This window comes from Morone saxatilis, unplaced genomic scaffold (assembly GCF_004916995.1).
Source record: "Morone saxatilis isolate NCDOM2014 unplaced genomic scaffold, NCSU_SB_2.0 Contig1, whole genome shotgun sequence".
NCBI lineage: Eukaryota > Metazoa > Chordata > Actinopteri > Moronidae > Morone > Morone saxatilis.
Window position 1 is genome coordinate 13,118,704 of NW_023339651.1, and position 25,678 is coordinate 13,144,381.

Below are 25,678 nucleotides of genomic sequence, written 5' to 3' on the forward strand. Positions count from 1 at the left end.
CAACCAACTGAATACAGCTCAGACTTTCTAACGTAAGAAAACTACCATAGCTGTGAAACTCTTGAAAAACCCAAAAGGCCCTTCAGAACCAGGGTTTGGTTTGTCCATTCTGGGCTACTGTAGAAACAGCAATAACATTGCAGACTCCACAGAAGAGGACCCACTCCCTCCGTAGATAAGAACGTCTCATTCTAAGGCACCAACAACACAGCGATTCTTATCTCAGGTGATTATACACTAATGAAAATATACCTGTGAATATTATATTTCATTTGTGCCAATAGATCCTCCTAAATGTTACACATTGGACCTTTAATGGAGCATGGAATGTATAAATCATCTGGTGCTCTTTACTGTTCCCATGCTTGGCTCCATAAACACTGAGCAGTGTAACAATAACACATCTCCATACAAGGGAAAAGCTTGGAACAGAAATTTAAGGCTGGGGCTCGTGTTTAGAGTTGATAGTTCCTCAACTGAATAAATATCACCACATGCAGCAGGCCAACAAAACCTTCTTGGAATGCAACATGTTTAACTCTGTGGCATGTGAATCAGGAATTGTGAATTTAAATGTGCTGTGAAAGAAGCTTTTATTCAGCATGCATGAAGTGGTGCAGTGTGATAACATCCATCCTCACCTTTTCTTTCGCCTCCGCGGCCTTCTCTCTGGCATCTGTGAATTTCTGCTTTTTCTCTGGACTCATCTCAGAGTTTTCGTTTGCTTGTTTCTCTTTCTCGATGGCTGTTTGCTCTTTCTGACAGCACTTGTGATATGCAACTCGGACCTTCTCCAGCTGTTGAATACACATTCACACAAATTATTTACTAAAGGAAAAGGTTGCAGGTTTCTCAACATTGTATGGTAAATGTGAAGCTATGATGGCTAGGACAACGTTAGCTTAGCATAAAGACTGGAAGACAAGGGGAAACAGCTACCCCAGTTTTGACCCCTTTTTGTCACTTTTTTGAAATCTATTAATACGGCATTTTACCGTATTTGACAGTAGAGCAAGAAAGGGAAAGCAGGGGAGAGAGAGGGGATGACATGCAGCACGGGACCTAGGCTGGCCTCCATTGACCTACTGGGGTGCCTATGTTCACACATTTTTAACTCAAAGTTGAATTTTTGGTCAATTTAGTTAGTGAAAGTCTATACCCTCACTGTGCTGCATTATTATAAACCATGATGAACTAGGGGTCACATAAGCGAAATGATCTAATATCCTACTTAAACGTATCCTGACAGTTTTCATGCTTTTAGTTCGTGGTCGTTGCTCGTGGCTTTGCTTTGACATACAATATGTGGTGTATTAAGTTTGCTGTCTTCTGTGATAAAATTTTATAATAACATATAAAAATAACTATAACGCAAACCAATAACACAAAAAGCATATAAATACTGTGCACCATTTAGTACAATGACATAAATACAAACAAACCCCATATATAGACCTGAACCCACTTCTCTCCTAACCCTCAGCTGTGATTTCCAGTGTCCATGCCTTTTCCAGTCTTTATGTGTAACTACCTGCCTCCTGGCTGTAGCTTCATATTTATTGTAAAGACTGAGTGCAATATCAATCTCCTCATCTAACTCTCAGCAAGACAGGAAATAAGTGTTTTTTTTCACAGCACACTGAAAACCCACTATTGTTGTGCACAACACGTCATTCTTGACCTCTGAAATCATCAGTACCAGTACTTCAAGGTCCCCTCACTAGCTTTTTTCAGAGCTTTCAGTCACATTTCATGGCCTTCATCAGCAGATAGAGTTTGCAAACTCCATAACAAAACATCCAAGAAAGAGATGAGATGGAGTTGAAAGCTTCGGAGAAAAAGCTAGCAAGTGGAGACACACACACACACACACACACACACACACACATACAGATTCATCTAAATGACAAATGTGCTGGACCTTTATCAGCTTTTTGGACCAGGGTTTCTGCGCACGTGAAAAACTTGTGTTGTTGTCGTAGCTCTCCCTGAACCCACAGAAGATTTTTTTTGGAAAGGTCTCCTTCTGCCACGTCTTCACCCGGTCCCCCTCCTCTGCGACCAGTGACTGTGAGATGGAGGAGTGGAGGGCGGACAAGCGCTCAGTGGAGGTGAAGAAACATTGCCACGCCCTCATGAGGGAGCCATAAAGTGGCCCTGGGGAAAAAGAAAAAAAGACTGGGGTGAGTCATGGAACCAGTAGAGAAATAATGACCTCCATTTGTTTACTGAGGGGTTTCAAACAAGTACAGATGAAGCCATTTAATAAGAATCAAGCAGTAATTTTAACTTGGTGAGAGCTGACATGATCAAAAAGGGCTGGGAATCATGTTCTCTATTTCTAAGCCACCAAAGCGCCGCTGTGCAGCTTCTCATACTTACGTGAATCCACTATGGACTTCCACTTGCTGCTCCACTGGCTGAGCTGCTGGGCGTACTGTTTTTCTACCTTTGCTCTCTCCATGAAGCAGGCCACAATATCATTGCATGCCTGGAAGGACTGTTCAGTTCGGTGCACTGTACGCACATGATTCCCCGGCTGGGAAAATGAAAGATGGTACACACACATGAGCACTGTTTTGGATAAACTATCTTTGGGTGGCAGTTTTCTTAGATTTAATCATAAATGTAATCCTCACCATCCAGAAGCTCTGGTTCTTGGGATCTTCCCGCGGCTCCTTGGGAAGGCTCGCCATCATTGGGAACGTTTCTGTTTCAGAAAGTAAGAGATAGCTGTTTGTGTTACACAACAGAGTTGCTAGACTGGTTACAAGCAAGAAAAGACAGCTTTTATTGGCAGACAGGTGACACTGATTAACATGCAACAGGTTGGGCATCTACACATAGTGTAATGTGTACATACAGTAGGTTAACTTCCTCATCAGCAGAGCTATTCCCCCTGTATGGCAGGTGTGTTTGATAGGGAATAATTGGCGGCCGAAACCTTGCAGTGTGTGTGTGTGTTGCTCAGCTTATTGCCATAACAACTTAGATGATCCTGACGAGGTGTTATTTACACTGTACAGTGCTTGGATACATCCAAACCCCCTGCGTGAGTAAGGGGAGTGCCGTTGCAGTGGCAGACTGGAATTCACAGGGGTGGGCTCTGCCAGCAGGAATAGAACAGCTGCTTCGGCATTCTTCCTGTTGCCTTCCCAAAATAAACAGCAATGGAAAGGTCATCTTTCCCTTTGCTCTGACTAATGCAAGGCCTATTAGAACCAACTGTCTTCCACCCTGAGATCACGACCACAAGAGCCAGCAGGGGCATATTTCTTATTTGGCAAACAAATGTAAATGCTGGATTTAAAAAGGACAAACTGTCTAAACAGCAGACATTTTTGCACAGCATGTAGAGCAAAGCACAAGTGGCGGATACATTAAAGGGAGAAGACAGATTGAACAAAAGACGGGAGATGCGTGCACAAACATGCAAAGGACGCAGTCACATTAGGGCCTATTTCTGTCTGGGCAACACGTTGACACATTGCTGGCTGAGTAATATGAAAATGACTAACCACACCTCATCACAAGACTGAGCATGACGGAGAGAGAGGCTCACTGAGGACTTTCTTTCCTTCAGCTAGCCGGTTTTCAAACTTATATTTTTATGTTATCTTGTTGTTTTTTTCACTTGTTATGAGCTCCTGTAAGTGGAAACATGGTAGGGTTAGACTCAACTTTTTGACTTAAATCTTCTGTTTGATTCTGTTCTTGTGCATGCAGAGGAAAGGAAGCAGGTCATCCTTTCGTGTTGACACAGAGAAGCATTCATATTAAAATAATGCTAAAAGAACCTCCATCCACAAGCCAGTAAGAAGCAAAAAGTGCCAACTGAGAAGTCATGCCTGGGAGAAACCAGCACTTACATTTTTCTCTGAAACACCAGTGATTACTCAAGTGACCACTTGTTACTGTAGTTCAGGGGCTTGCTGAGGATTTCTCTCCATTTCTCTGTCCGTCTCCCCCTCTCCCAGTGTGCCTCTCCTCCTCTAACACATGCTTCTCTCCCTCTCTGCTCTCTCTCTGACCCAATTTTCCCTTGGCACTTAAAGTTACACACACACACACACACGCTGTTGATCTGAAAGTGGGTGTGAGACACTGAGACAATGCAAGCAAGCAGAAAGGGAAAAAAAAAAATTAAACAAACCAGAGCATTTGCATGGTAATTACTCCGCTGCTAATTGGCTTCAGGGCAAACAAAGAGGGAGGAAGAAACTCACCTTGCTTGCTCTCCTCCCCCGTCAGCTGTGATATTCTAGTTCACAGTCATGCCAGGATGAACTCTTCTTCCTCTTTCTCTCCTGTTTCCTACTTTAACCCCATCCTTTGCTTCCTTAACTCACTGGCTTCCTCCCTATCAGGCTGTTTAGCTCTCCTTTGACTGTCACCCTCTCACTTTCTCTCCACTCTGCTATTAGAAAAAACAGCTGGAAGAATCCCCCTCCTTCTCTCTCCCTGCCCGTCCCTCCCTCTGTCTCTCTCAATATGGTGCTAATGAGATGCCGAACCTTCATTTTGACCGTTCGCTGGTCACAGAATCGTGTCAGTGTGGCACAGAGTCATGTGAGCTTATTAGTGAGTGTGTGTGACAGCAAGGGAGGGGTGGGGTGTCCCATGAACAGCCACATTAGCCCTGTGCCCCTTTGTGACCTGCAATTCTCTCTGTAGTCAGGCCTAGAAAGAGCATGTCCACCCACACACTGTTTACTTATTCTGGGATTTACTCTTCTGGATATTAGCCAGAAGTTAAAGGAGAACACCAGAGTTACAGTTCACTCCCTGCTGCCTCGATCTGGCTTATACTTCTCAGTCTTTTTGTGATAAAGGCTGTATATAATTAGACTTTTCAAACATCCACTAATTTTTAACAGCTCATCCAGAGCCAGAGTATCTCAGAGACTACTTTAACCACCCACTATGCAAGAGATATTGTTTCTCACTTGCACTTGCAGAGGCTTAATATCAATGTGGGTATGTGTTCCTTTAGGTTTTATGATGCCAGACATAGAGATAAGTTGATTTTATGTGTTTAAAAAAATGGTCAACCACTTGGAAATGTAAGTTTATCATTCTACTTAACTTAAAAAAATATATTTTTGTGATTTTATTGGCAATAATTTAAGTATTGGTTTGTTTGTGGAATGAGATCACTTAGACTCTGCCACAGGACCACAATGGATTGGAATTTTGTCTGCGGTGCTCACAGCATTGGAAAATCACATTTCAAAATGATGAGATGCCACTGTTTGCTCAGCACCCATTGACGATACAGATATTTGACAAATTACACGAAAAGCCTGATTACTTGAGTAAAAAAACAAAAACCCAGATACTTGCTGATAATATACTAAGACCTTCGCTCTCAGCAGATCTCAACCAATACCGAATTTCTTTAGCATATTTTAAGTATCACACCTGAACTGAACTTTGCATATCAGCTGATACAGAGTACCGATCCGATACTTGTGCATTACAAAATAGATATATATACAGTATATTGTTATTTTTGAACAAGCGTATACTATTAAGCCTATATGATTGCTATCATTGTGGTATCATTGCCGTGGTTCAGGTAAACCCTTTGTCAGAGTCAGAGAAGGGCGAGTTGTGACTTCGCTATCCTGAGAAAAAAAATGGCGAGTAGAACACTGCTGGGAAGTAGCAGGGTCGGGTTTCTGGGCTAATTAATAATTGCAACCCCCAATACCACATTTTAGGTAATAGCACAGGAATTTACAATACTGATATCGGTTTCGATACAACTGTACCACATCCAAACACCTAATCGAGATCTTGAACCAACATGTTAGTGCTCTCCATCACCACCATCAAAACACTAAATGAGGTAACATATTTTGGTTGGTGTTTGTTTTGATGATGATGATGTTTTCTCTGTGTATGTTTTTTTTCATACCGTGAGAAGAAAAATGGCAGCTTGTGGCTTCATCCCCACAGAGAAAAACAAGCCCCAACATCTGTAATTTTGGTAATTATGAGCAGACTCAGACATACAAAGAAGGGGTAACCTGGACAACTGGCACAAACTAAAAAAACAACATTATATTTACAGTTTCCTACCATGAACCTTAAATTGGCCACCATGCTAGCAAACAGTGTTACATTAGTATTTTTCCAAGTTGTTTTCCAAGTTGTTTTTCATGCCTTACAGACGCTTTCAGTTTTCTGCATGAATGCAGCCACCGCTTGCTTTGAATTAAGCCATCTCATCTTCTCCCTCCCCGTGAGCTCTACTCTTTTGTCCTATTAGCTCACCGAGCCTGATGGGAAAATAATCCCGGACCTGAAAACAATGTTGTGTTCAACCACCGCAGGGCTGAGACGAGCTGCTGCCAAATGACTCAATTCAAATACAGCACTTTAAATTGGATCATTATGTGAATCTGTCAGAAGAGGGAATCCAAGGAGAAAAGAGAATCACAACAGGGCCATAGTTTATTTTAGCATTTATTTCAACACCTTAGTTGTACCTCTATCATATTGTTTATCAGTATATACTGTATTTTATTTAAAGCAAAACTTTATATATATATATATTTATATATATACCTTTTATCTCTGCATACTTATGCTCGTATTGTATGTAGTCATATTCATTATGCATTTTACTAGACCTAAAATACTCTTTTAAATCATAGTATGTAATGCTTTCTACACTACTGCTCAGTCCTTTCACTTCTCAGAATAGTCCATCATGAGATAGCAGTGAGGCAACTCAGCGGGAGAATACAGAGTCATCATTTTAAACTCACATAGAGAGAATACACATTAACTAACATGTGTCAGCTTCACTGGGGTCACCACAGGGCGAGCAGTATAGAAAGCATTTACAGAAAACCCAAAATGAAACATAAACAAAAACAAAGCTTCAAAGAATTTGTCCACACTATTTGGAAGACAAAGATTCTTAAAAATGTTTACATACTTAATATTATTATCTTTATTATACTATATTTTATCATTGTCATCATCATCAATACATATAGATCTATAAATGACGTGTTTTTGCCTTACAGTTGAATTCACTGCAGGGAATGGCTAAACTGGCATATTTTAAAAATCCAGGGCATTCATATTCCTCTCTATGTAACATATACAGTATTTACTTTAAATTCATCACTGAAAAAACCTTTTGAAAAGTGGGTCAGAATATTCCTTGTCAAGGGTTGATGTGTGGAACAGGAAAACGTTGGGATTGTCAACTAGTGAGAAAAAAACAATGTTTTGTGACCATTATAAATGTATTTCGGAAAAAGGCATTAGAAAGAGAGAGGTGTAGGTCAGGGAAAGCATTTGGCCACCAATGCAGGCTGACGAACACTCACACGCACAAAATCAGACACACAGACTCACAGAGGCTGAAGGTTGAGGAAGTCAGGCAGACAGAGAAGCAGTAAAAAGCCCTTTTTGATCACTGCACCTGCTGTGTGAGAGAGAGCGGTCCACATTATGGCATCAAAGAGGATGGATCCATCCCTTGACCTGTGCTATGGCCATAAACACCAGTAAAGTCTAAGAAAAGATGGTTTGCAGTTTTTAAATGACACGCAAACTCTTTTAAATTCCTCTCCAATAATTTCTCTCCTTTCTATAGAATAATCAGGAAAATAATAAAAGGTAATTACACAACAATATTTTCTCAATATTTGTATGAACTCATTATGCACAACTTGAATTCAACAGTTATAAATACCCTGACCAGTTTGAAATTAGTGATTGCTATCAGCACAAAACAAATGGTTCTACTAATAGTGAATCCCGTTTAACATGTAAGATATATTTAGTGCTCGCAAAGTACATACATACAAAGCTTACTGGGGAATCCTTTGGGGGAATATGGCAAATATATAAAAAGAATACAATTGTTGTCTACCATTTTCGTCTATCGTCATTTACAAACAAAACCCTTTCTCTCATATTCTGACTTTGGCTCCACTATTCACAGCCATTTGATTCTCTGATCTGCTTAAAGCTACAAAACTGATGTTAGGATGTGACTCTCATGTGTTTGCTTTCACCGCAGCTTCTGGCTCAGCCACAGTCTGAAACATTTTATTGGGGTTTACCCTTTAAGCAGCAACTTTTCAACTTTTCTTTGAACTCAGACTGAAGTTTTCTCAGCTCTGCTAAGCAGCAGATGGTGTGAGAATCCATCTGTCAGTGTGTGTGAGAATATGATTGTGTGTATATATGTTTGTCTTTTACAGCACAAAACGGTGTGTTAATTAATTGCCTGTCCATAGAAAGTTTGAAAGTATATTTTCAGTTGAAGAGCATCATTTTCACATGATATTCTTAATTTCTTCATACCCTTTTTCGACCAATAGTCATTCCAGAAATTTCATAAACAGTATTCTCTACATGTATAGCACATTTGCAAGAAAACACTTCCCCCCACACCTCCAGTCCTTAGGCTTAGTTCAACACAACCTGTTAGGGTCCGCTGTTCTTCTCTTGAACATCTTCTGTTATTGTTCATCTTTGTCAATTTGTTTCTCTCCCTTTCTTTCACCTTTGAATCACCCCTTCACTCTTTCAGTCTGTGTCTCGGGGAGAAGTAGTGACATGCAAAGGGGAGGAGAGCCGCCTGGGGAGAGAAGGAGGGCAAATGAAAGAATAAGAATGGGCGGAAATGAAATAAAGGCGGTGCAAACTAAATAGGGTTGATAAAACAGGTTAATAAAGAGAAAGGGATGGAGAAGATGAGATAACTTATCAAAATATATACATCTAATGAACAAAGAGGGGATGGTCCAGCTAATTTTTATGGAAGGAATGAGACACTTGGACTTTCCTTCACCATCCGGTGCTTCTTTTTTGACCTTTTGACCCCGTTGCCTCTACGTATTCCAGAGTCTATTAGTCCTCCCTCACCTGTCAGTGAGTTTCTTCAGCGCCCTCTCGATGTTCATTCGGTGTCCCACTCGTGTCACTCCGAGGTCCAAGAAGTCATCCTTGGTGAGCGAAGGCAGATGTGATCCATCTATCTCATTGTCTATAAAACGCTCTCTGTGTTCACCCAGGTTTAGGTAAGCCAGCCAGTCGGCCACGTCATACTTGGTCCAGTAGGGCAGGGGTTTGACAGCAAAGGGTTTGGCTGGTGGAGGAGGGGTGAGATGGGGATAGTTGAGGCAGGACGGACTGGGGGGCAAGTGCATGGGGGAGGACGCGCCGGAGAGAAAATGGGTGGGAGAGAGAGATCGGGAAACAAGTAGGGGGTTTGGACTTGGCACACCAGATGGGGAGAACAATGGAGGAGTTGAAGCCTTGTAGCCATCTCCTAGAGGGAGGCCAGGCGAAGGAGGAGTGAGGGGCCCGGGGAAGTCGAAGGGGTTGTTGTAGACAGGTGTACTGGGAAGGATGGGGAGAGAGGAAGGCCTGGGAGGGGTGGGGTTTGGCTGTTCAGTGTTATAGATAAGAGGGCTGGGAGCCCGGTGCCGGGCGACCGAAGACCGCATCTCCTTAGTGGGACTGCACTGAAAATCAAAAGTCTGCCTGCGCATCTTGGACCGATGCTTTGGTGACGTCGGGTACGGGCAGTAGGTCGGGGAATGGGGAGGGTGTGAATGAACTGGGGAGGAAGGCATCTGTGGAGATGGAGATCGGGTCCAGTTGCGCTGAATTGGGACTTGAGGAGAAGGGGAGACAGAAGGAGTGGCCGACAGATTTGGTGTCAGGATCTGACGATGCTGTGGGGAGGAGGTGGGTAATGGAGAGGTGGAGCGGCCAGTAGGGGGGCTGTGAAATGCATCAGTGTAATCCGCCGAGTACCTGAGAGACACACAAAATGAACTTGTGAGCTTTAATTCTAACAAAAAGCTTTAAGTAAAATAATCAGAAGCAGAAATTTTAATTTTAATATCAAGGGCTGGTGGATGAAAACAAACAAACCTATGAATGGTGGGAGACTTTGGAGTGTGGCTCCAGTCATCCATGCTCTTCATGCCACTCATCTGTTGCAGCTTGGAGCTTAGCTCATTGATGATGCTGGCCTTCACACCCGAAAGAGGTGAATGAAGCCTTCGACCCTCCAAAACCATACCATCTCTCTGCATTCCGCTTCCACCTAGCTCATGCTCCCCAACCTCAACCCAGCCCACCGACCGAGACTCCATTGGCCTTTCTAAGCAGGCAGCAAGAGCGGAACTAAAGCCGTCCTCCATTTGGGATCGACTCTGCTTGTGCTTCCTTTCATCTGCTAGAGCTCCATCTAACCTGGCATCTTCTGGGTTGCTTTGTCTTTGCAACTGCAACGGAGCAGGGTTGGTGCTGTTCTGCCTACGTAGTGCTACAGGCAGGCCCCTCCCTCCGCCCTCCTTGTAATGAGTCATCTTTGGAAACACAGGGTTTGCCAGTTTGGCGCTGTGCACCTCAAATGTTTGCCCACCTGAGTAGGTTGTGCAAGGATCCTGATGCTCACCTCCTCTCTCTCCCTCTCCCCCTCGCCCATCGCCTCCGATCCCTCCCCTCTCTCCCCTTAGCCCACTCAATCCCAGCATTTCTAAGTGGTGGTCGCTATTGCTGTGACTGTCCAGCTCCTCAATCCCAGAATCCACCACGGCATCTTGCCAGTCTCCGCTCTTGGGTATAATAGTAGGGTGATGAGTATGATCAGCAGCTTTACCTCCTGTGCTGAGCCCAGCCTTGGGCCCAGCCATGGTCGAACTGTAGTCAGAGGACGACGGTGAGGTCGTGGTGGTGGAGGCGGTGGCAGAGGCTGTCATGGTTGTGGTAGCATAGGTCATGGTGGCGGTGAGGGCAGCTGTGCCTCTGTCTTGGGCTGGGGTGTGACCACCTACTGAGGAGTCGTTAGAGCTGCTGTAATAAGGGTGAGTATGGGACATGGGCTGGGGTCTGTGAAGCGATGTGGCAGGCAAAGCCGTAGTAGAGGTGGTGGTAGTGGTTGAGGAAGGGGGAAATATATGTGGGGACGGGTAAGATGGAGAGAAAGCTGACTGCGTAAGGTTGGCCACCTCGCTGTCGTAGGAGGTGAGGCTGGAGGCAGCAGAGTCACCTCCCTGTGGAGAGGCCTGGGTAGCGTTTGAAGGCTTGGCAGATGGAAGAGGGGGTGGAGGAGGCGGAGCAACATCAGCAGAGTGTTGGCTCGGGTGTTGATGCTGCCGAGGAAACTCCTGGACTCTCTCGTTCTTGCCATTAGCAAACTGTATAGGAGGGGGCAAGGGGTCTACAAAGACAAACTCATCATCTGCATCTATTGAGGGAGCTGGTGGAGGGAGAACCATCAGTCCTAAACCTCCACTCGACCCTGCTCGTGCTTCTCCCATAGCTTCATGTGTCTGTGCTGGGGCTGTGGGTACAGTGTACTGAGGGATGTAGCTGGTGTGGGGAGTGCTTTCCATCTGCAAAAAGGAAGGTCTACGGGGTGCAGGTTGAGCCGGTGGTGGAGGAGGCTGTATGGGTTGAGCAGGTCTGGTGTCGTACACCTCCTTTTCTCTTTCTCTCTCCCTGGGGCTCTGTGGGTAATACTGTGTTGAATACTGATTGGTTCTGTCCTCTGAGAAGCGAACTCTAAGACCCTCCCTGGGTCCTCCCTCCTTTTCTCTTTCCATCCTCTCCCCACCTCCACCTCCCAAACGTAATATCCTTGGTGACTGTGGCCGGCTCAGAGATGCAGGTGAGGTGGTGGCAGTGGGGGAGCTTAGGTGGAGGGACACTGGGGAAGTGTAGGCAGATTGTGTAGGGGTGGCAAAAAGGGAAGGAGTTGGGGTCTGAACAGGGGTAGGGAACGCTCCTACTGTGGACAGCTGCCGACCAAAGTGTCTCTCCTCTCTGCGCGTCCTGCGGTCATCCTTTAGGGCCCTCTCTCTTGCCGCCAAGGCCAGACCAAGTGGGGACGAGGGGTCCAGAACTTTCCCTGTAAGTGGGTGGATGAAGGTAGTAGTGGGCTGAGTACCGTACATCGAGGGAGCTGACTTGGGCTGGCCATCCTGACCGAGGACAGGGGAGGAATACTCAGGCAGGCCAAAAGCTGGGGGCATGCTGCTGGAATAGTTGACGTAGCTGTCACCCGAGAACATGCCCTCATCTATAGACTTAGAGGGCCGTAGACGAGGGGTGGGCACTTCCATTTGAGAGCCCTGTAAAGGCTGAATTCTTGCCCCTAGTGCCCCCCCTCCCTCTTCTGCTCCTCCTCCTGCCTCTCCTTGAATGTCCTCCTCAGATGAGAGGAAGAAAGAGGCGCTCTTTCTTCTCATATCTCGGAAACGTTCCCTTTCCCTGCGTGCCCCTCCCCCTCCTCCAAAGGACGTACCAAATGTTGGAGTGTATTCTAAGTGTTCTAGGTTTTGCTGTGAGGAAACGGATGGGGCAACAGTTGATGAAGGCAAGGAAGTGGAAGTAGGGGGCTGGGGTGGCAAGGGGGTGAGTGGTGAGGGTAGACTGGTATTGGGGCTGTCAGATGTTGCTTCTGCTGAGCTGTGGTCTTCTGCATCGTGGGAGGGCTCAGCTTCCATGCTGCTACCCTGGCTGCTTCGTCCGCTGCTGCTGGTGGAGGGTGCTTTGACAATGATGGTGGGGATGGGGATGGAGCTCTTCTCTTTGGCTGCACCTCCTTTTCCTCTGTGCTGTCTCAGCCCATCTTCCACTTTTGACTGCTTCATCAGAGCTCCTCGACCACCCCTCCTTGCACCCCCCTTGGCAACCACTCCACCCTGCTCCCGGTTAGCCATGTGTGGGTGTTGCGGTGCTTGTTGGGCCTTAGGCTTAGCACTTGTTGGTGGCGTAGCGCTGCTGTAGCCTCTCCTTAAGCCTCCCATTTTTCCACCACCTCTCCTGGGTGCCTCTGGCTCTCTGACACACAGTCCTTCTGATTGTCTGCGGAGGGTGGGGACCATGACCTGCTGGTTCATCCCACCAGGTGCTCCCCTCTCCCAGCCTGCTTGAGTAGAATGACCTGGCTGGTTGTGGAGCTGGTAGTGGGCTTGAGATACTGGAGGTATGGGCATAGCAGGCCCCCTCCCAGGATGCGGGCCTGCAGATAAAGGTGGCTCTGGAGCAGATGTGTTAGGTGGTGGGGGGATTTCTTCTGGTCCCGGCACTGATAGGCTGCGAGCCAGCTTCATGGCAGGTGGGTGAAGGTACTGCCTTTCCTCCTCTGTTACACCTGACAACAAGGATGCAGGCAGTTACAAACAGATACTCATATAGTGAGCAGGCAAAAATCTTTCCATGAAAATTGCTGTTACCAATAGATTTTTGACGCATCATGACTGCATGTTGACTGTGGCCTGGTTGAAAATGAGCTTGGTTGTAGCCAAAACCCGGTCCGTGCTGCCCCATACTCACTGATGACTGCTGCTCATAGGGTTGCTTCAGGCATCGAAACACAGTTTGAAAAGGGAGCAAAAGAGAATTTGAAAGGAAGGAGGGTGTAAAGACAGGAGAGGGAACATTTACTCAGATATAATCAAGTGAAACTTATGTTGGCTGGTATTGTTATTAAGCTGATTGATTTGATATACAGTATAATGCAAAACAGAAGAACCAGTCTGTCCGAGTGTTAGCGTATCAGGCAACGGCACAGATGAATGAACACAACCTGACTCACAACTTAAACAAATGTTTTAGTGTGGGTGGCCTATTGTCAATCATTTTCTGTAAAGTGCAGAGAGGGCAGGAGAACACAGAGCTAAAAAAAAGACCAAACCGCTTTATAGATGGGAATCATTTTTTGCTAGCATTAGTCACTTCCATGACTAAATATGTGATACATCCTACATCCTAAAGCAGCGTAGAAGCTCTGTTGTATATGTAAATCTGGTATGGCTGGGAGACAGGTCCATAACTGTTCAGTATTTTTTTATATTTTGCAGATATGGAAATTAAGTCTAAAAGCCAGCAGGACCACAAGTTATAGTAACGACCAAAACTAGGACAATTTCCTTCCAATTCCCAACAGTACCTCATTGGAGACATTAGGAACAATGCTCTTGCTCCGGTCCCTCTTGCCTCCATGACCCCTCTGGCCCTGGTTGTCTGATGTAATAGTGTGTTGGGCAGCAGCCAAGATTTCATCCAGTTTATCTAAAACAAAGACCAAACAGGGGCAGAGCAAAAAAGAAATGTAGAGAGGTAGTGAGAGGGAGCATCAAATAAAGGCAGAAACATGAAAAGGAGGATTTCAGTGAGCCCTCTCCTGTCCCCTCAAGGTTTCAAAAACACCCTTTTACACTATGACAAGAGCGGTGAGAGTGATTTCTTACTTAGTGCCATCTGATAGACTGTCCTCTTCTTATCAGGACCCTGAGAGGAGTCGTATTCTGAAAAGGAGGAGAAAAAAGAGCATCAAACAGGCTTACTTTTAATTAAAGCTCAGGGGCTGATAGGGGTAATGATAAAGGCTGATAATCACCTGCTTTCTTTTTCCATGGAGATGCAGCTGTAGCATACATAATTTGGGAAACAGAAATTAGGTGTGACTAGAACTGCTGTGTAGTCATGTGTATTAAACAGATGAAAGGATGAAATGTACATACTCAGACACATGTGATGGTGTGAATACTGGTGTGATGAGAGGGATGGTGATTGGGACGGAAATGATAATGAGAACACACAAATCCATTATTCTCCCACCTTTGTCCACTGTTTGCAGCACATTTGGTTCATAAGAAAAAGAAACAAAGAGCAGTTTGTGACTGATGACATCAGACAAGTATCATTTCACAATATGCAATTGCTTTTATATCTCTAAACAGTTAAATTATCACCTTTCTTCTTCAAAGGTAATATCAAAAGTGCAAATTAATCCAAAAGCTCCTTCCCCATCAAACTATTTGCTAATGAAAAAATTAAATCACACCTATACTGGATAACTTTCTTGGCTCAACTCTGTTAATATTTAATGCTGTGTTTCCCTAATAGTGCCATAGTACTGTACCATTATCCTGCAGAGAAGTTGCTAACCTAAAGCTATTTCAAATCTGACCCCCTAAAAAAAAAATCAAATTTATTTTTTACTATTCTTTCCAGACCTCCCCTCCTCTTTATTCTTTGCATTCAGTCCTTTGTCCCCTTTATAATCTTACCCATGTCTTCCAGCTCTGATGTCATTGACTTGGAGCGCAGGGCAATGGCAGGAGGAGTCAGTCTTTTAGTCTGCTGCGGGGCTGCCAAGGGAATCCAGCCAAATGCAGACTTAATGTTTAGTATTCTCATATAAACATGCAGTCACCAATGACGACCACATTGCAATAGGCTTTTAGGTGAAGTAAACATGCAATCAGCTTTATCGTCACATCATAAACATGGGATGGAAATGACATACAAGGAAAATGTGACTCTTACTTCTCTTCCGAGCAGTGTCCTCCAGTTCAGGGTTTCGAGCAACCATCACAACTTTCACCATGAGACTGTTGCCGCCCTGTCGAATCATGTTGACCACCTGTCGGTGGCCAACCTTCACCACATTCTGGCCGTTCACCTGACAGGCACAAAAACACAGAAGTATGGATGAGATGATTTGTTGCATTAATATTGATTTAAATGAAACAATTAACAATTATGTAACAATTCTTCTTACAGGGGGTGGACACAAAAACATAACAAGGGTCTATTTGTGACCACTGGTTCACTTTGGTAATGCAGCTTTCCCATGTCTGGCAATTGTTGTTGCAGGTTTCTAACATCATTTTGCAGTGTTTTGGACGAGAGCACCAGAAATTCAGGCAGAGACTACAGTAAATCAAAAAGGATTGGGCAGCTACATAAGTGACTCATATTAGGTTGAATACTAATTAGCAGTATGTGTCAGCTTTAATAGAGGTCTGACAATCACCATTTTTAGAACTGAGTTTTCTCAGTTTAACCTTTAAAGGTAGAAAATGGCTAAAGATTTGCTGCCTGTACTGTTAGTGCTTCATCGATGAGGAACACCAGTCACAAGTATAGCAACCACTCGCCACCTCTGACTAAAATACACTACATACATATATTACATACATTACACAGTATATATACAGTATACACTTAGAAACAGTAAAAAAAATATACCCAGAAAAATTACCACAAAACATTATGGCCCAGATTTACTAACGTTTTTGCGCCTGTTTTTCAGGTGCTGTGACGCCGTCTGCCCCAAGCATGTGCTGTATTTATTAAGCAAACACACCAGGCTGGAGTTGCAGTTTGCATATAATGCATCCATTTGTGTAAGGTGCGCCTCTCTCCTCATTGCATACTCTTTTAAGGAAGGATCGCGCAAATAATAGGAATATGTTAAGAGGGGTTAATTATATATTCTGCTGCATTTACTGATGTCACAGTATTTATCTCAGTTTTGCATTAAGGCAAAAACGCAGCGCAGATGGGATGGGATAAGCTACAAGGAAGATTGTAATGGTAAAAGAAATGTGCATTAAATTAGGTTATTATCAAATACCGGTATCTGATTACTGTAACACAAACAAATGGTGGATGAATGAAAGTTGTGGTTTGTGTTCATCAAACCTGAATTAAATGTGTATTTGTGTGCATTTACCTATATATATATATACAGTGTGTATATATATATATATATATATATATTTATCAACACCAACTCTACCTTTTCATATTTCATCTCCTTTTTGTTTACCATGAATGTGTTTACTGCCTCCTAAAGTATTAATAATTAGATAGATGCTTAAGATTATGATTTCATTTTATGAATAATATTTTGAGTAACAGTAACATTTTTACTGAGGTGCTTTTGACCAAAGTAAATAATTTGTAATCAAGGTCACTACATTATAATTTCTTTTCTGAGGTTAACAATCTCAGAGAAACCTCACCTCTAAACTCCCCCTATGAGCCCTCTTTTAGTGTGTGTGTCTCGAGGTTCAGTACCAGGCACAATCCAGAATATGAGTGTATTGAGCTGCTGTCTTTGTAAAATAGGCGCTGAATACATACAGATTGCGGATTCAAACTCAATGAACACCACAGCATTAATTTGCACAATACCATTTTCTTAGTAAATGTGGCCCTGTGTTTTATTAAATTGGTATTTACTGCAAGGCTTCCTGTAGCTTGTTGTACTTGCTGCACGATGATCCATCAAAGCTCTGTCAGTGGTAACATTTGTAGTGTCTGTTTTACCTTGGAGTTCTTCCTGTTTGGTACACCACCAAACAACATGAACCCAGAAAGGTGAATCAGTATCACATCACTTAATGTTTTACTTGAATGTGGCTTATGGATACAGCGTGTTGCTAGTAAAACTCAGGACCTCAGATTAGGTTCCATGTCAGGTTTAGTGTGTCCGTTAGTTGAAAATGTATGTTGTCCTTACCTCGATGAGGAAATCCCCCATCCTCAGGCCCGCCCTCCAGGCCACGCCCCCCTCATCAACAGACTCCAGGTACTGCAGCGCTGGGAACGCTGGCGTTGGAGTGAACTCCTCTATGGGAGTCTGAGCTGCAGAGGACAAGACACAAGGGATGAGCATGAGTGGACACGGATAACAAGAGCATGGGTTTAAAAATAAGAGAGGGATAGGGAGATTAAAAGAGAGAAAAAGAGCATATGAGACTGAGAAATCTGTAGAGACAGAAAAATATGAGATTTTGAGAATTTTAGAAAAGAGGCTCACCTTTGGCTCCCCTAAGCACAAAGCCAAAGCCCTCATTGTCTTTCTTCTGTAGGAGCACTGTCTTCTCCTTAATGATGTAGTCACTTAGAGAGAGTAAAGAGGGAGCAGAGGGGAAAAGGGGATGGAGAGAGACAGGCAGAAAAAGAGAGAAAAAATTGGAGAGGAAGAGAGCTATATGACTTCTATAGTAACAGAAAAGTCTTATTGTCATGCAAATAAAGCATTTTCTGAATGTGGAAAACAGCTATACTGCATCACATTATGAAATCACACTGCAGCAAAAGATAGGTTGGCTTGAGAATGTCATACAAAAAACGCTGGTGCACAAAAGGGTTGATGGCAGGGATACAGTTAGTGTCACAATGGGAGAAAGTGTATATGAGATGACGTTCCATACTATGGACTAATCCAGCAAGAACTGAGAAGCACTGGGCCGGGGGGGAACGGCACATTAGAAAAATGTGCACATACACTTCACTGATAATGGAAACTTCCAAATGCACCTAAATCGCTGCATTAGCTTTCACCGCCTCTGGCAGCTTTTGCAAGGATACTGCTTTACCGACTCCAGCGCACCACTACTGGTCATACATGACACTTCAAATTATGTACAAGAAGAAGTTGGACAGGCCTCTAATCTCCCTCCGCAAACAGCCCCTCTTGCTCAAAGACTAACAGCGATCACAGACATTGGTGATGCAATCTTATTATGAGACTGTTGGAGTAGTGTAACAGCTGGCCCAGCAAGCTCCTTCATTATTCTATTACCATGTCTGGGACGTTTGGCCAAGCTGCTTTACAGCCATTTCTCTAATATAGGACCAGTTAAATGGACTCCACACTGCCACACACAGCCACATCTCATGACTCATTTCTGGACTTGACTTTCTAACAATGTCAATTCACCCTGGTTCTGTTGGAGAGCCCGGGGCTTGAGCAGAGTTGTATGATTTAAGAGGAATTACAGATATTTCTTTCCTAGGCAGCTTATTTCTGTGTTAGTTTGTGCTCCTCAACTTAACTCAAACTGGCACTTGACAAATCAAAGTATTTGATTTCCTAGAAGGGCTGAACAGGACAAGTATCCTGTTCAAAGACTTGCCTTAATTTACAGCGATAGCTCGCCTGCCAAAACAATGCAGTAAAAATGCTCTGGGTATACTCAAGGACATAATTTCCACTGGGAACTGTTTTTGCCCCTATTCCTTTTTAATGGGACGTTTGTGTGAATTGTGTGTGTGTGTGTGTTCATGCCGGGAACTTCATGAGAAGCAGCAAATGTAAATTATATTTTTGGGCCCTGAGTTAAATATTTCAGGCACTTCTTACTCCCAGGCTGCATACAAATCTGCCTCCTTTGCTTGAGTCAGCAGACCCAAAACCGTGGCACTATATCCGACCTTAATCATCTGTAACCTAAACACAACAATGTCATTGGCTCCCTGGCAGTAAGGTCTGCATTCATCAGGGTAACTTGGGCATGTAACCACGTAGAAAAACTCAATGTATCATTCAAAATTTCAGACATTTGGATTTACTTTTAGGTTTTAGGCAGCACATTTGAATTTTTTAATGTCTGGCAGAGGAACCCATCACTCCGACTTCATTCTGCCTCTGTCACTTCTGAAACACCCATGTGTATGCTGGCACTAAAATAACAATAACAGCATAATATTACATTTCACACTGTCTCTTACAGCACAGACCCAGCAAGGTTTTGTGTATCTAATCCAGCAGAGCATATAATAAAGTTTGACTGTGGAATCACAGAGGTCCAGTAGAGTCATGAGCGTTGGCCTACAGGCCTGAAGATCCAGACTTCGACACCAAGCCATAACTTTAGCACTGAACAGACGATCGCTAGTTTCCCCTACTGAGGTCCATCCCTTGTGTGTTCTCCATCAATGTTACTGTTTCGCCAACGCACAGCCGCCTTCCAGCCATCTGCTCCTCACACCTCATTCCTTTTTCTCTCACCCTGTCCTCCATCATGCTTTCCCTCTCTGAGGATCAAAGTAACACGGAGTGGGTGGACGGATCCATCGGGCTCTTCATCCATCCACTTCTGCAAGGGGGAAACATGGCCTGTGTTGGTCCTCCAGGTAGTTCTAAGTTGTGTTGCAAGCTGGCTTGCAGTAACCCCGCTGATTTCCTTCACATACTCATCTGTCACCACATTGATCATAATAAGTACAAACATCCCCGGTTAATCTCTGTTGGCTAGTAGGACACTCTCTCTGAACTGGCTGCAATGAAGCTGGAAGTCTACTAGAGACCAGAGTTATTATGTACCCTCCTGAGTCATCCTCTCTTCTATCCACAATTACTGAGAAAAAAGGCAGCTTTTTAACCATTCATTTGCCGAATGAACATGCATATAGGCTGGTTATGTGGGGACAATACCCACACACCACAAGTGAAGCACTTGATGGATGTTAGTGACACACTATGGATGAGGACGTGGTAGATAGATAAATAGTACATATACATAAATATATGTACAAGAGAGATACTCCCACAGCAATCAAGCACTATGACGTATACACTTATACGTGAAAATCACATATATTTTATTCAGACTATATAGTCGCATGCATACACACATAAACACAAATGCATGCACACACACATGCACAGAAATGACCGGTATCTCAAATTAGAGCTCGAGAGGAACTGATAAACCACACTCTTGCCACTTATTGAATAATTCACTTTCATCCTTCAATACAGTCAAAACATCAGACATTTTTAATGATACAATGGGACACATAAAAAATGGGATGTGACAATAGCATTTTTAAAGGAACAGGAATAAATGGAAAGTCCTGGTGAATGAAAAATATCTGCTTAAAGAAATCATGACTCAAAGAGAATGAAATACACCCACACTGTCTGACTGAAATGCATCAATATGTGCTCCCTTTCATGCACTAACACACACGCACACAGCATTCAGAGACACACGGGAGAAAGACACAGAAATAAACATGCTGCAGAGTCTCCATTCAATAGCCACTTCCGAAATTCACATGCATAGGAAAAATACAAATTTAAGACGCGCACATATACACACTCGCATACTCAGAGACGCACGCACAGAATACATAGCTTATTAGTCTGTCTTTGAAAAGGCACGGCCTCTCAATAGCATCATCTACCTCTCCCCTCTCTCCATTGTCCTCTCCTCACATCCATAGCCAGCCAATGAATGAGGAAACAGCCGCTACCTGTAAATGAACCACACGCTCCTGTTTCTGGGGCCCAGTGACGGCCACGAAGAAGAGAGGGAGAGAGAGAAATCTCTCTCTCCGCATCCCCCCATTGCCATGTCCCCCCCTCCTCTCTCGCACGCTCTCCACCACCTCCTCCTCCTCCCCTCCTCCCTCCTCCCTCCTCCCGGACTTCCAGCGAGAGCTCAGCCGGAGAGAGCCGCGAGAGTGGAGGAGAGAGAGCGAGAGAGGTGGGGAATGAGAGGGAGAGAGACAGTGTGCTGGTCTGCACCCCGCATACTTCAGACGAGAGAAAGACAATGTGAAGGAAAGAGAGAGAAAAAGAGAATACCAGCGATTATCACAGAAGGGAGAGTGTGTATGGTGTGTGTGTATGTGTGCTGGTACATGACAGGAAGAGGGTTTGGTTGCAAAAAAGGGGAGATGGAGAGCTGGATTTGTGGGGTGGGGAGGCGGGGGATGGGTATAAATCTAAGGCGACACAGGGAGAGACAGTGCTTGCATTTGCACATCCTCTGACTGGTGTATAACAGCTGATTCTCACCCTGGATTTACTCACACACACACACACACATTCGCAAACTTTCCTCCCTCGCTCCCTCCTCTCTTCTAAAGCAGAGCTGTCATCACCACACAGGCTGACAAACACTCTTCCTCTCTCTATCTCTCTCTGAAATAGTAATTGACATTTTCCCTGCAGTGAGGGAACATGCTCCGGATCACCTTGCTCTTAATTGAGCACCACTTCACCACGGTGCTGCAATTACGCTTAACCAACTTAGCACAGGTAATATAACCCCAGTGGCTGCTATTTCCATTTAGAACACAAGCGTAGCTGCATTAAAGTGAATGCCTTTTTTGAATGACAGTGAGAGCTGCTCAGCACAAGGGTAATGTCAGCTACAATGTGTAAGAGGCTGTAAAACCCTGGGGTGGCGACTGGTAAGTCCTTCTCACAAGCCTAGGGACCTAACTAACGCTTGGTGTTTCAGCCTCCTCATGACTCATCAGGAGGATGATGTATGTACACGCAAAGACACACACAGAAATATTCACACGAACATTAACTCTCAAGCAAACATGCATAGCTTCATAATACACAGTTGCAGCTGCCTAGGGCTGAGCTGCAGCTTCAGACAGATGTCATGAAGGAGGAGAAGTACCCCCCCTCAGCTTTCATTATGGCATTATTGTGTTCAGTGTAAACAAGCAACCAGAGAGGCGAGAGAGGCGTGTGGATGGAGGTATCAAAGAGACAAGTGCATTTGTCTGGTGGAGCCAAAAAGGGGCAGAGCTGAAAATGACATGGCTGCTCTTTGTGCTTTCAGCGCTGACGTGTTCACACGGCAAAACAATAGAGAACAACCACTGTTCAGGATCAGCAGAAAACAGACACATATGACACACAGGAAGACATGAAAGCACAATGGGTGAAACAAGTGAGCACATACACACACATACAAGAACCTACTGTTACCTGCAAAACAAGAGAGTGTCAACTATTTCAATCACCTCGACTGGCCTCGCAGTCTTACCATACAGTAATAAACCAGAGAGCAGTTCAGTTGCCGCCCACACTCATGTGACAAGACTGCAGCCAATCAGGCTTATTTTAGTTTTATTTGTCCATCTATTTTTTAAACTGGTATCCAGTTCAGGATTGCGAGGGGCTGGGGCCAGGTCCAGCATGCATTGGTAGAGAAGCTGGGTATAGTTCGGCACACACTCACCTTCACATTTACACTTTCCAGTTCTTACCTGGGGCCATCAGTGCCATCGTAGGCTCCGACAGTAACGTTACGGAAAAGTTTCCTCTTGGCTTTCTCACTGCGCGTCTCTGAAAGGCACATGCAGGCAAAACATATGCTCAATTTAAACTTTCAGCTTCTGTCATGACACCTTCTGTCTTTTTGCAGAAGTGTTGTGTTGTCAGTTTGACACTTAAATAAATCAAATATATTTATGCCCTGTTTTCGTGTCCTCTATGTGGCATACGGTTGGCTTGCCGTGTGAACAGTGCAGCTGTGAAAATAGGAGAAAAGTGAATGTCTGTGTTGTACATGTGCCCCTGTCTGCTGAAAAGGGGCCTGCTGGTAAACATGAGTGTGACATGTGCTAAGAAAGGATAATTCCAGCCTGGGGGTGTATGTAACCCATTTAAAGCATGCCCTTTCTCCAACCAATGTGTTATTTTATATGATTGCTATGTGTCTTGTTAACTAATCTCAAAACAATCAGTAATACATTTATTTCATTTTATGCACAAATAATTAAAAAATAAGATAGAAATCCTATTAACATTTTTAAATATAACTTTACTGTAGGTCTGTTTCAAAAAGTCTCTCGATTATTTACCACAAATTACTCTAAAAACAGCTAAACATTTGCTGTGGACAGAACAATATTTTAAAATAGTGAGGTGAGGGTTCCACTGGTTTTGTGTTACCTGATCGATTGTCTTTGGTGGGACCCGCCACCTCTTCCACACAATCTGAAGGAAACCAGCCAGTACGACCTTTCACGGTTCCTTCCCAGAATCCTCCCTCTCCTACACTTAACACTGAGACAGATAAATAGAATAGAAAGAATTTAATTTGGGTGGTAAATCCGCTGCCACAAACACTGTTATACATCTTCCCCTCAACCTTCACTGTTTACCTTCAGCTACCATTTTATAATAACATTGTACAATCCACTGAGAATGGATAAAAACATGTATTGCTTTGTGATGACCGGATATGACTGCTTGTGCTTCTCATTTCTCTTGTTTACAATACTCTTTTCCCACATGTACATCTCTTCCTTGCTAGATACAGTAGCTTACATTTCTTCCTGCATCAATTTGTATTGCAGCTATACTTGAAGTATCTTAACATTACACCCAAATATATGCAGTTGGAAACATTCAGCTAATTAACTGTCAAACAACATGATTCCAACACCAATAGCTGGTTTTTAGTGTTTAAATTGGCATATCTTTTTCATATTTCATCATTTGTAAATGTAGGCTGTATCTCACCTTTAACCTTGTCCCCTTTGCTAAGTGAGAGCTCTCTGTCTCCACTAGCAGAGTGGGCACGAGTGGCCACATAAACCCGCCCTGGCACTGCACTGTACATACGTTTCATCTGACCTCCCCCACTGCCCGCCGAGGTTCCACTACCGAGGGAGGAAGAAAGAGAGAGAGAGAGAGTCTCTTACAAAACCGAGAGATAAGATTGTGTTGCACACTGTGGAAAAACAAGTGAGACAAAGTGAGACGACATACAGCTTGTCAGGCTACATCAGAGGCAGTCAGTAGTTGAGTCATACTAATCGCTCATACAGCAGTAAAAATGCATGCTGTGATTTTGTATTTATTAACAGTGTCTAGCATTCAGTGCATACTGTATGTGAGGTATATAGAAAGCCCTAACAATTCCAACACAGTCAGTGTGAGTCAATTCTGTATAGTAACTACACAAGTAGTATATATAGCCTAGTATACAAGAAATGAATGTAGGGTAGAAATGAATGCCATTCAGTGTACAAGAAAATTAGTGCAATGACTTATGTACTAATGAGAAGTAATGTACAGCATGCGGAGGTGGATGTCAATCAAGCAGTGACTACAGGATACTATCAAAATTAAATATTTCAGAATTGAAAACATCCGTACATTTTGTATTACCAAGGATTTTTTTGGTCCATTTTTACCCACACATGCAAGCTTGGCTCAAGAAATATAAATAAACTGAATCTTGAATCTTGAATCTTGAGATGGCAATGCCAGTCTTATACCAAAAGTTCTGACCTGCCCTGATAACCTTACCCTAACCCCAAGCATCTTCCCCAACCAATCTGATGGTTCACAGATTTCAGTGTAACAAGGGTTTGTTGGTCAGTCCACAACTTTCAGTCCAGACTGAAATATTTCAACAACTATTGGGAAAATTAGTACAGACATTCATATTAGTTACCATAGTTACTAGATGATGAATCCTAGTGACTTAGTGACCCATTATCATGTTTCAATTTTAACTTTTCTAATACTGTTTTTTGACTAAAGCTAACATCACCCTTAATTGTACTTTGTGTTTAATACCAATTAGCAAATGTTTGCATTCTGACACACTAAAATAAGATGGTAAACACTGTAAACACTGAAACATGAAATCCTTGTAAGCATGTTAGCAGACTGATTTAGCTCAAACTACCACTGTACAGCCTCACAGGGCTGCTGGCTGTAGACTATTGTAAAGTCGTGTTTTTTTTTCAAAGTTGCTGCCGCAGCTACTACATCTCCAACTGACATTTTTAAAACCTTTTTTAGGTCATGACTAGCTTTTTTCTGTTGCTTTGTAGGAGTACATCCATCCATACCACACATCAAATATGACACATTCTTGCTGTTTAAAATAGTATACAGTATGCAACTGAGACACAAATAGTAATTTTCAACATACAGCTGATGGCATCTGGAGATTATTGACCCCTGTTTGAAGATGGCCTTAAAGGACCTGATCAGAATAAGACCCCACCACCCTCCCTCTCTTACCCAGTACCCAGTGTATCTTCCCTCCGCGGACTCCTTACCCCTGTCTGCCTCTTGGCTGTCGGTGCCTCTCCTCTGTGTCACTTTGGCCTCCTCTCCCTCTGGATGGGGAGCGAGTACGAGTTCTGGGGCTGCTGGAGCTTCTCATGCCTATAGAGGCCCTGCGCTGGCCCTGCAGAAACACACCAAGTCACATAAAGACAAGAGCGTCAAAGCTAATCCCATCACTTATAAGCGTAAAAGTCTGAGAAAGCAATGCAACATCAGCAAAACAAATCTAATATAACAAAGATCAGCAGATGA

The 25,678-nt window shown here is 43.7% G+C and overlaps 2 protein-coding genes across 4 annotated transcripts in view; both read right to left on the reverse strand.

Moving 5' to 3' along the window:
• LOC118330728 (protein kinase C and casein kinase substrate in neurons 2 protein-like) overlaps positions 1 to 4,429 on the reverse strand; it is a 7,014-nt gene extending 2,585 nt beyond the window's left edge. Inside the window, exons 1-5 of one of the 3 annotated variants that reach the window (XM_035665394.1) lie at positions 4,227 to 4,429; positions 2,640 to 2,710; positions 2,383 to 2,539; positions 1,922 to 2,157; positions 642 to 797 (exon numbers count right to left, since the gene is read on the reverse strand). In XM_035665394.1, the coding sequence (XP_035521287.1) occupies positions 642 to 797; positions 1,922 to 2,157; positions 2,383 to 2,539; positions 2,640 to 2,699 (609 nt within the window). In that variant the 5' untranslated portion in view covers positions 2,700 to 2,710; positions 4,227 to 4,429. Of the gene's footprint in view, positions 1 to 641; positions 798 to 1,921; positions 2,158 to 2,382; positions 2,540 to 2,639; positions 2,711 to 3,518; positions 3,564 to 3,869; positions 4,032 to 4,226 lie in introns of those variants that run through there. The other 2 variants (XM_035665402.1, XM_035665384.1) reach the window with 2 other exon arrangements.
• A 2,059-nt stretch (positions 4,430 to 6,488) lies between these two features.
• The window catches only part of LOC118334027 (SH3 and multiple ankyrin repeat domains protein 1-like), a 33,147-nt gene continuing 13,957 nt past the window's right edge, over positions 6,489 to 25,678 (reverse strand). Inside the window, exons 11-26 of the mRNA XM_035669844.1 lie at positions 25,417 to 25,547; positions 23,861 to 24,000; positions 23,288 to 23,401; positions 22,600 to 22,678; positions 17,612 to 17,694; positions 17,312 to 17,436; positions 15,328 to 15,463; positions 15,069 to 15,149; positions 14,617 to 14,625; positions 14,396 to 14,422; positions 14,247 to 14,303; positions 13,946 to 14,067; positions 13,230 to 13,353; positions 9,916 to 13,147; positions 8,899 to 9,795; positions 6,489 to 8,611 (exon numbers count right to left, since the gene is read on the reverse strand). Coding sequence (XP_035525737.1) covers positions 8,560 to 8,611; positions 8,899 to 9,795; positions 9,916 to 13,147; positions 13,230 to 13,353; positions 13,946 to 14,067; positions 14,247 to 14,303; positions 14,396 to 14,422; positions 14,617 to 14,625; positions 15,069 to 15,149; positions 15,328 to 15,463; positions 17,312 to 17,436; positions 17,612 to 17,694; positions 22,600 to 22,678; positions 23,288 to 23,401; positions 23,861 to 24,000; positions 25,417 to 25,547 — 5,409 coding nt within the window. The 3' untranslated portion in view covers positions 6,489 to 8,559. The remainder of the gene's footprint in view (positions 8,612 to 8,898; positions 9,796 to 9,915; positions 13,148 to 13,229; positions 13,354 to 13,945; positions 14,068 to 14,246; positions 14,304 to 14,395; positions 14,423 to 14,616; positions 14,626 to 15,068; positions 15,150 to 15,327; positions 15,464 to 17,311; positions 17,437 to 17,611; positions 17,695 to 22,599; positions 22,679 to 23,287; positions 23,402 to 23,860; positions 24,001 to 25,416; positions 25,548 to 25,678) is intronic.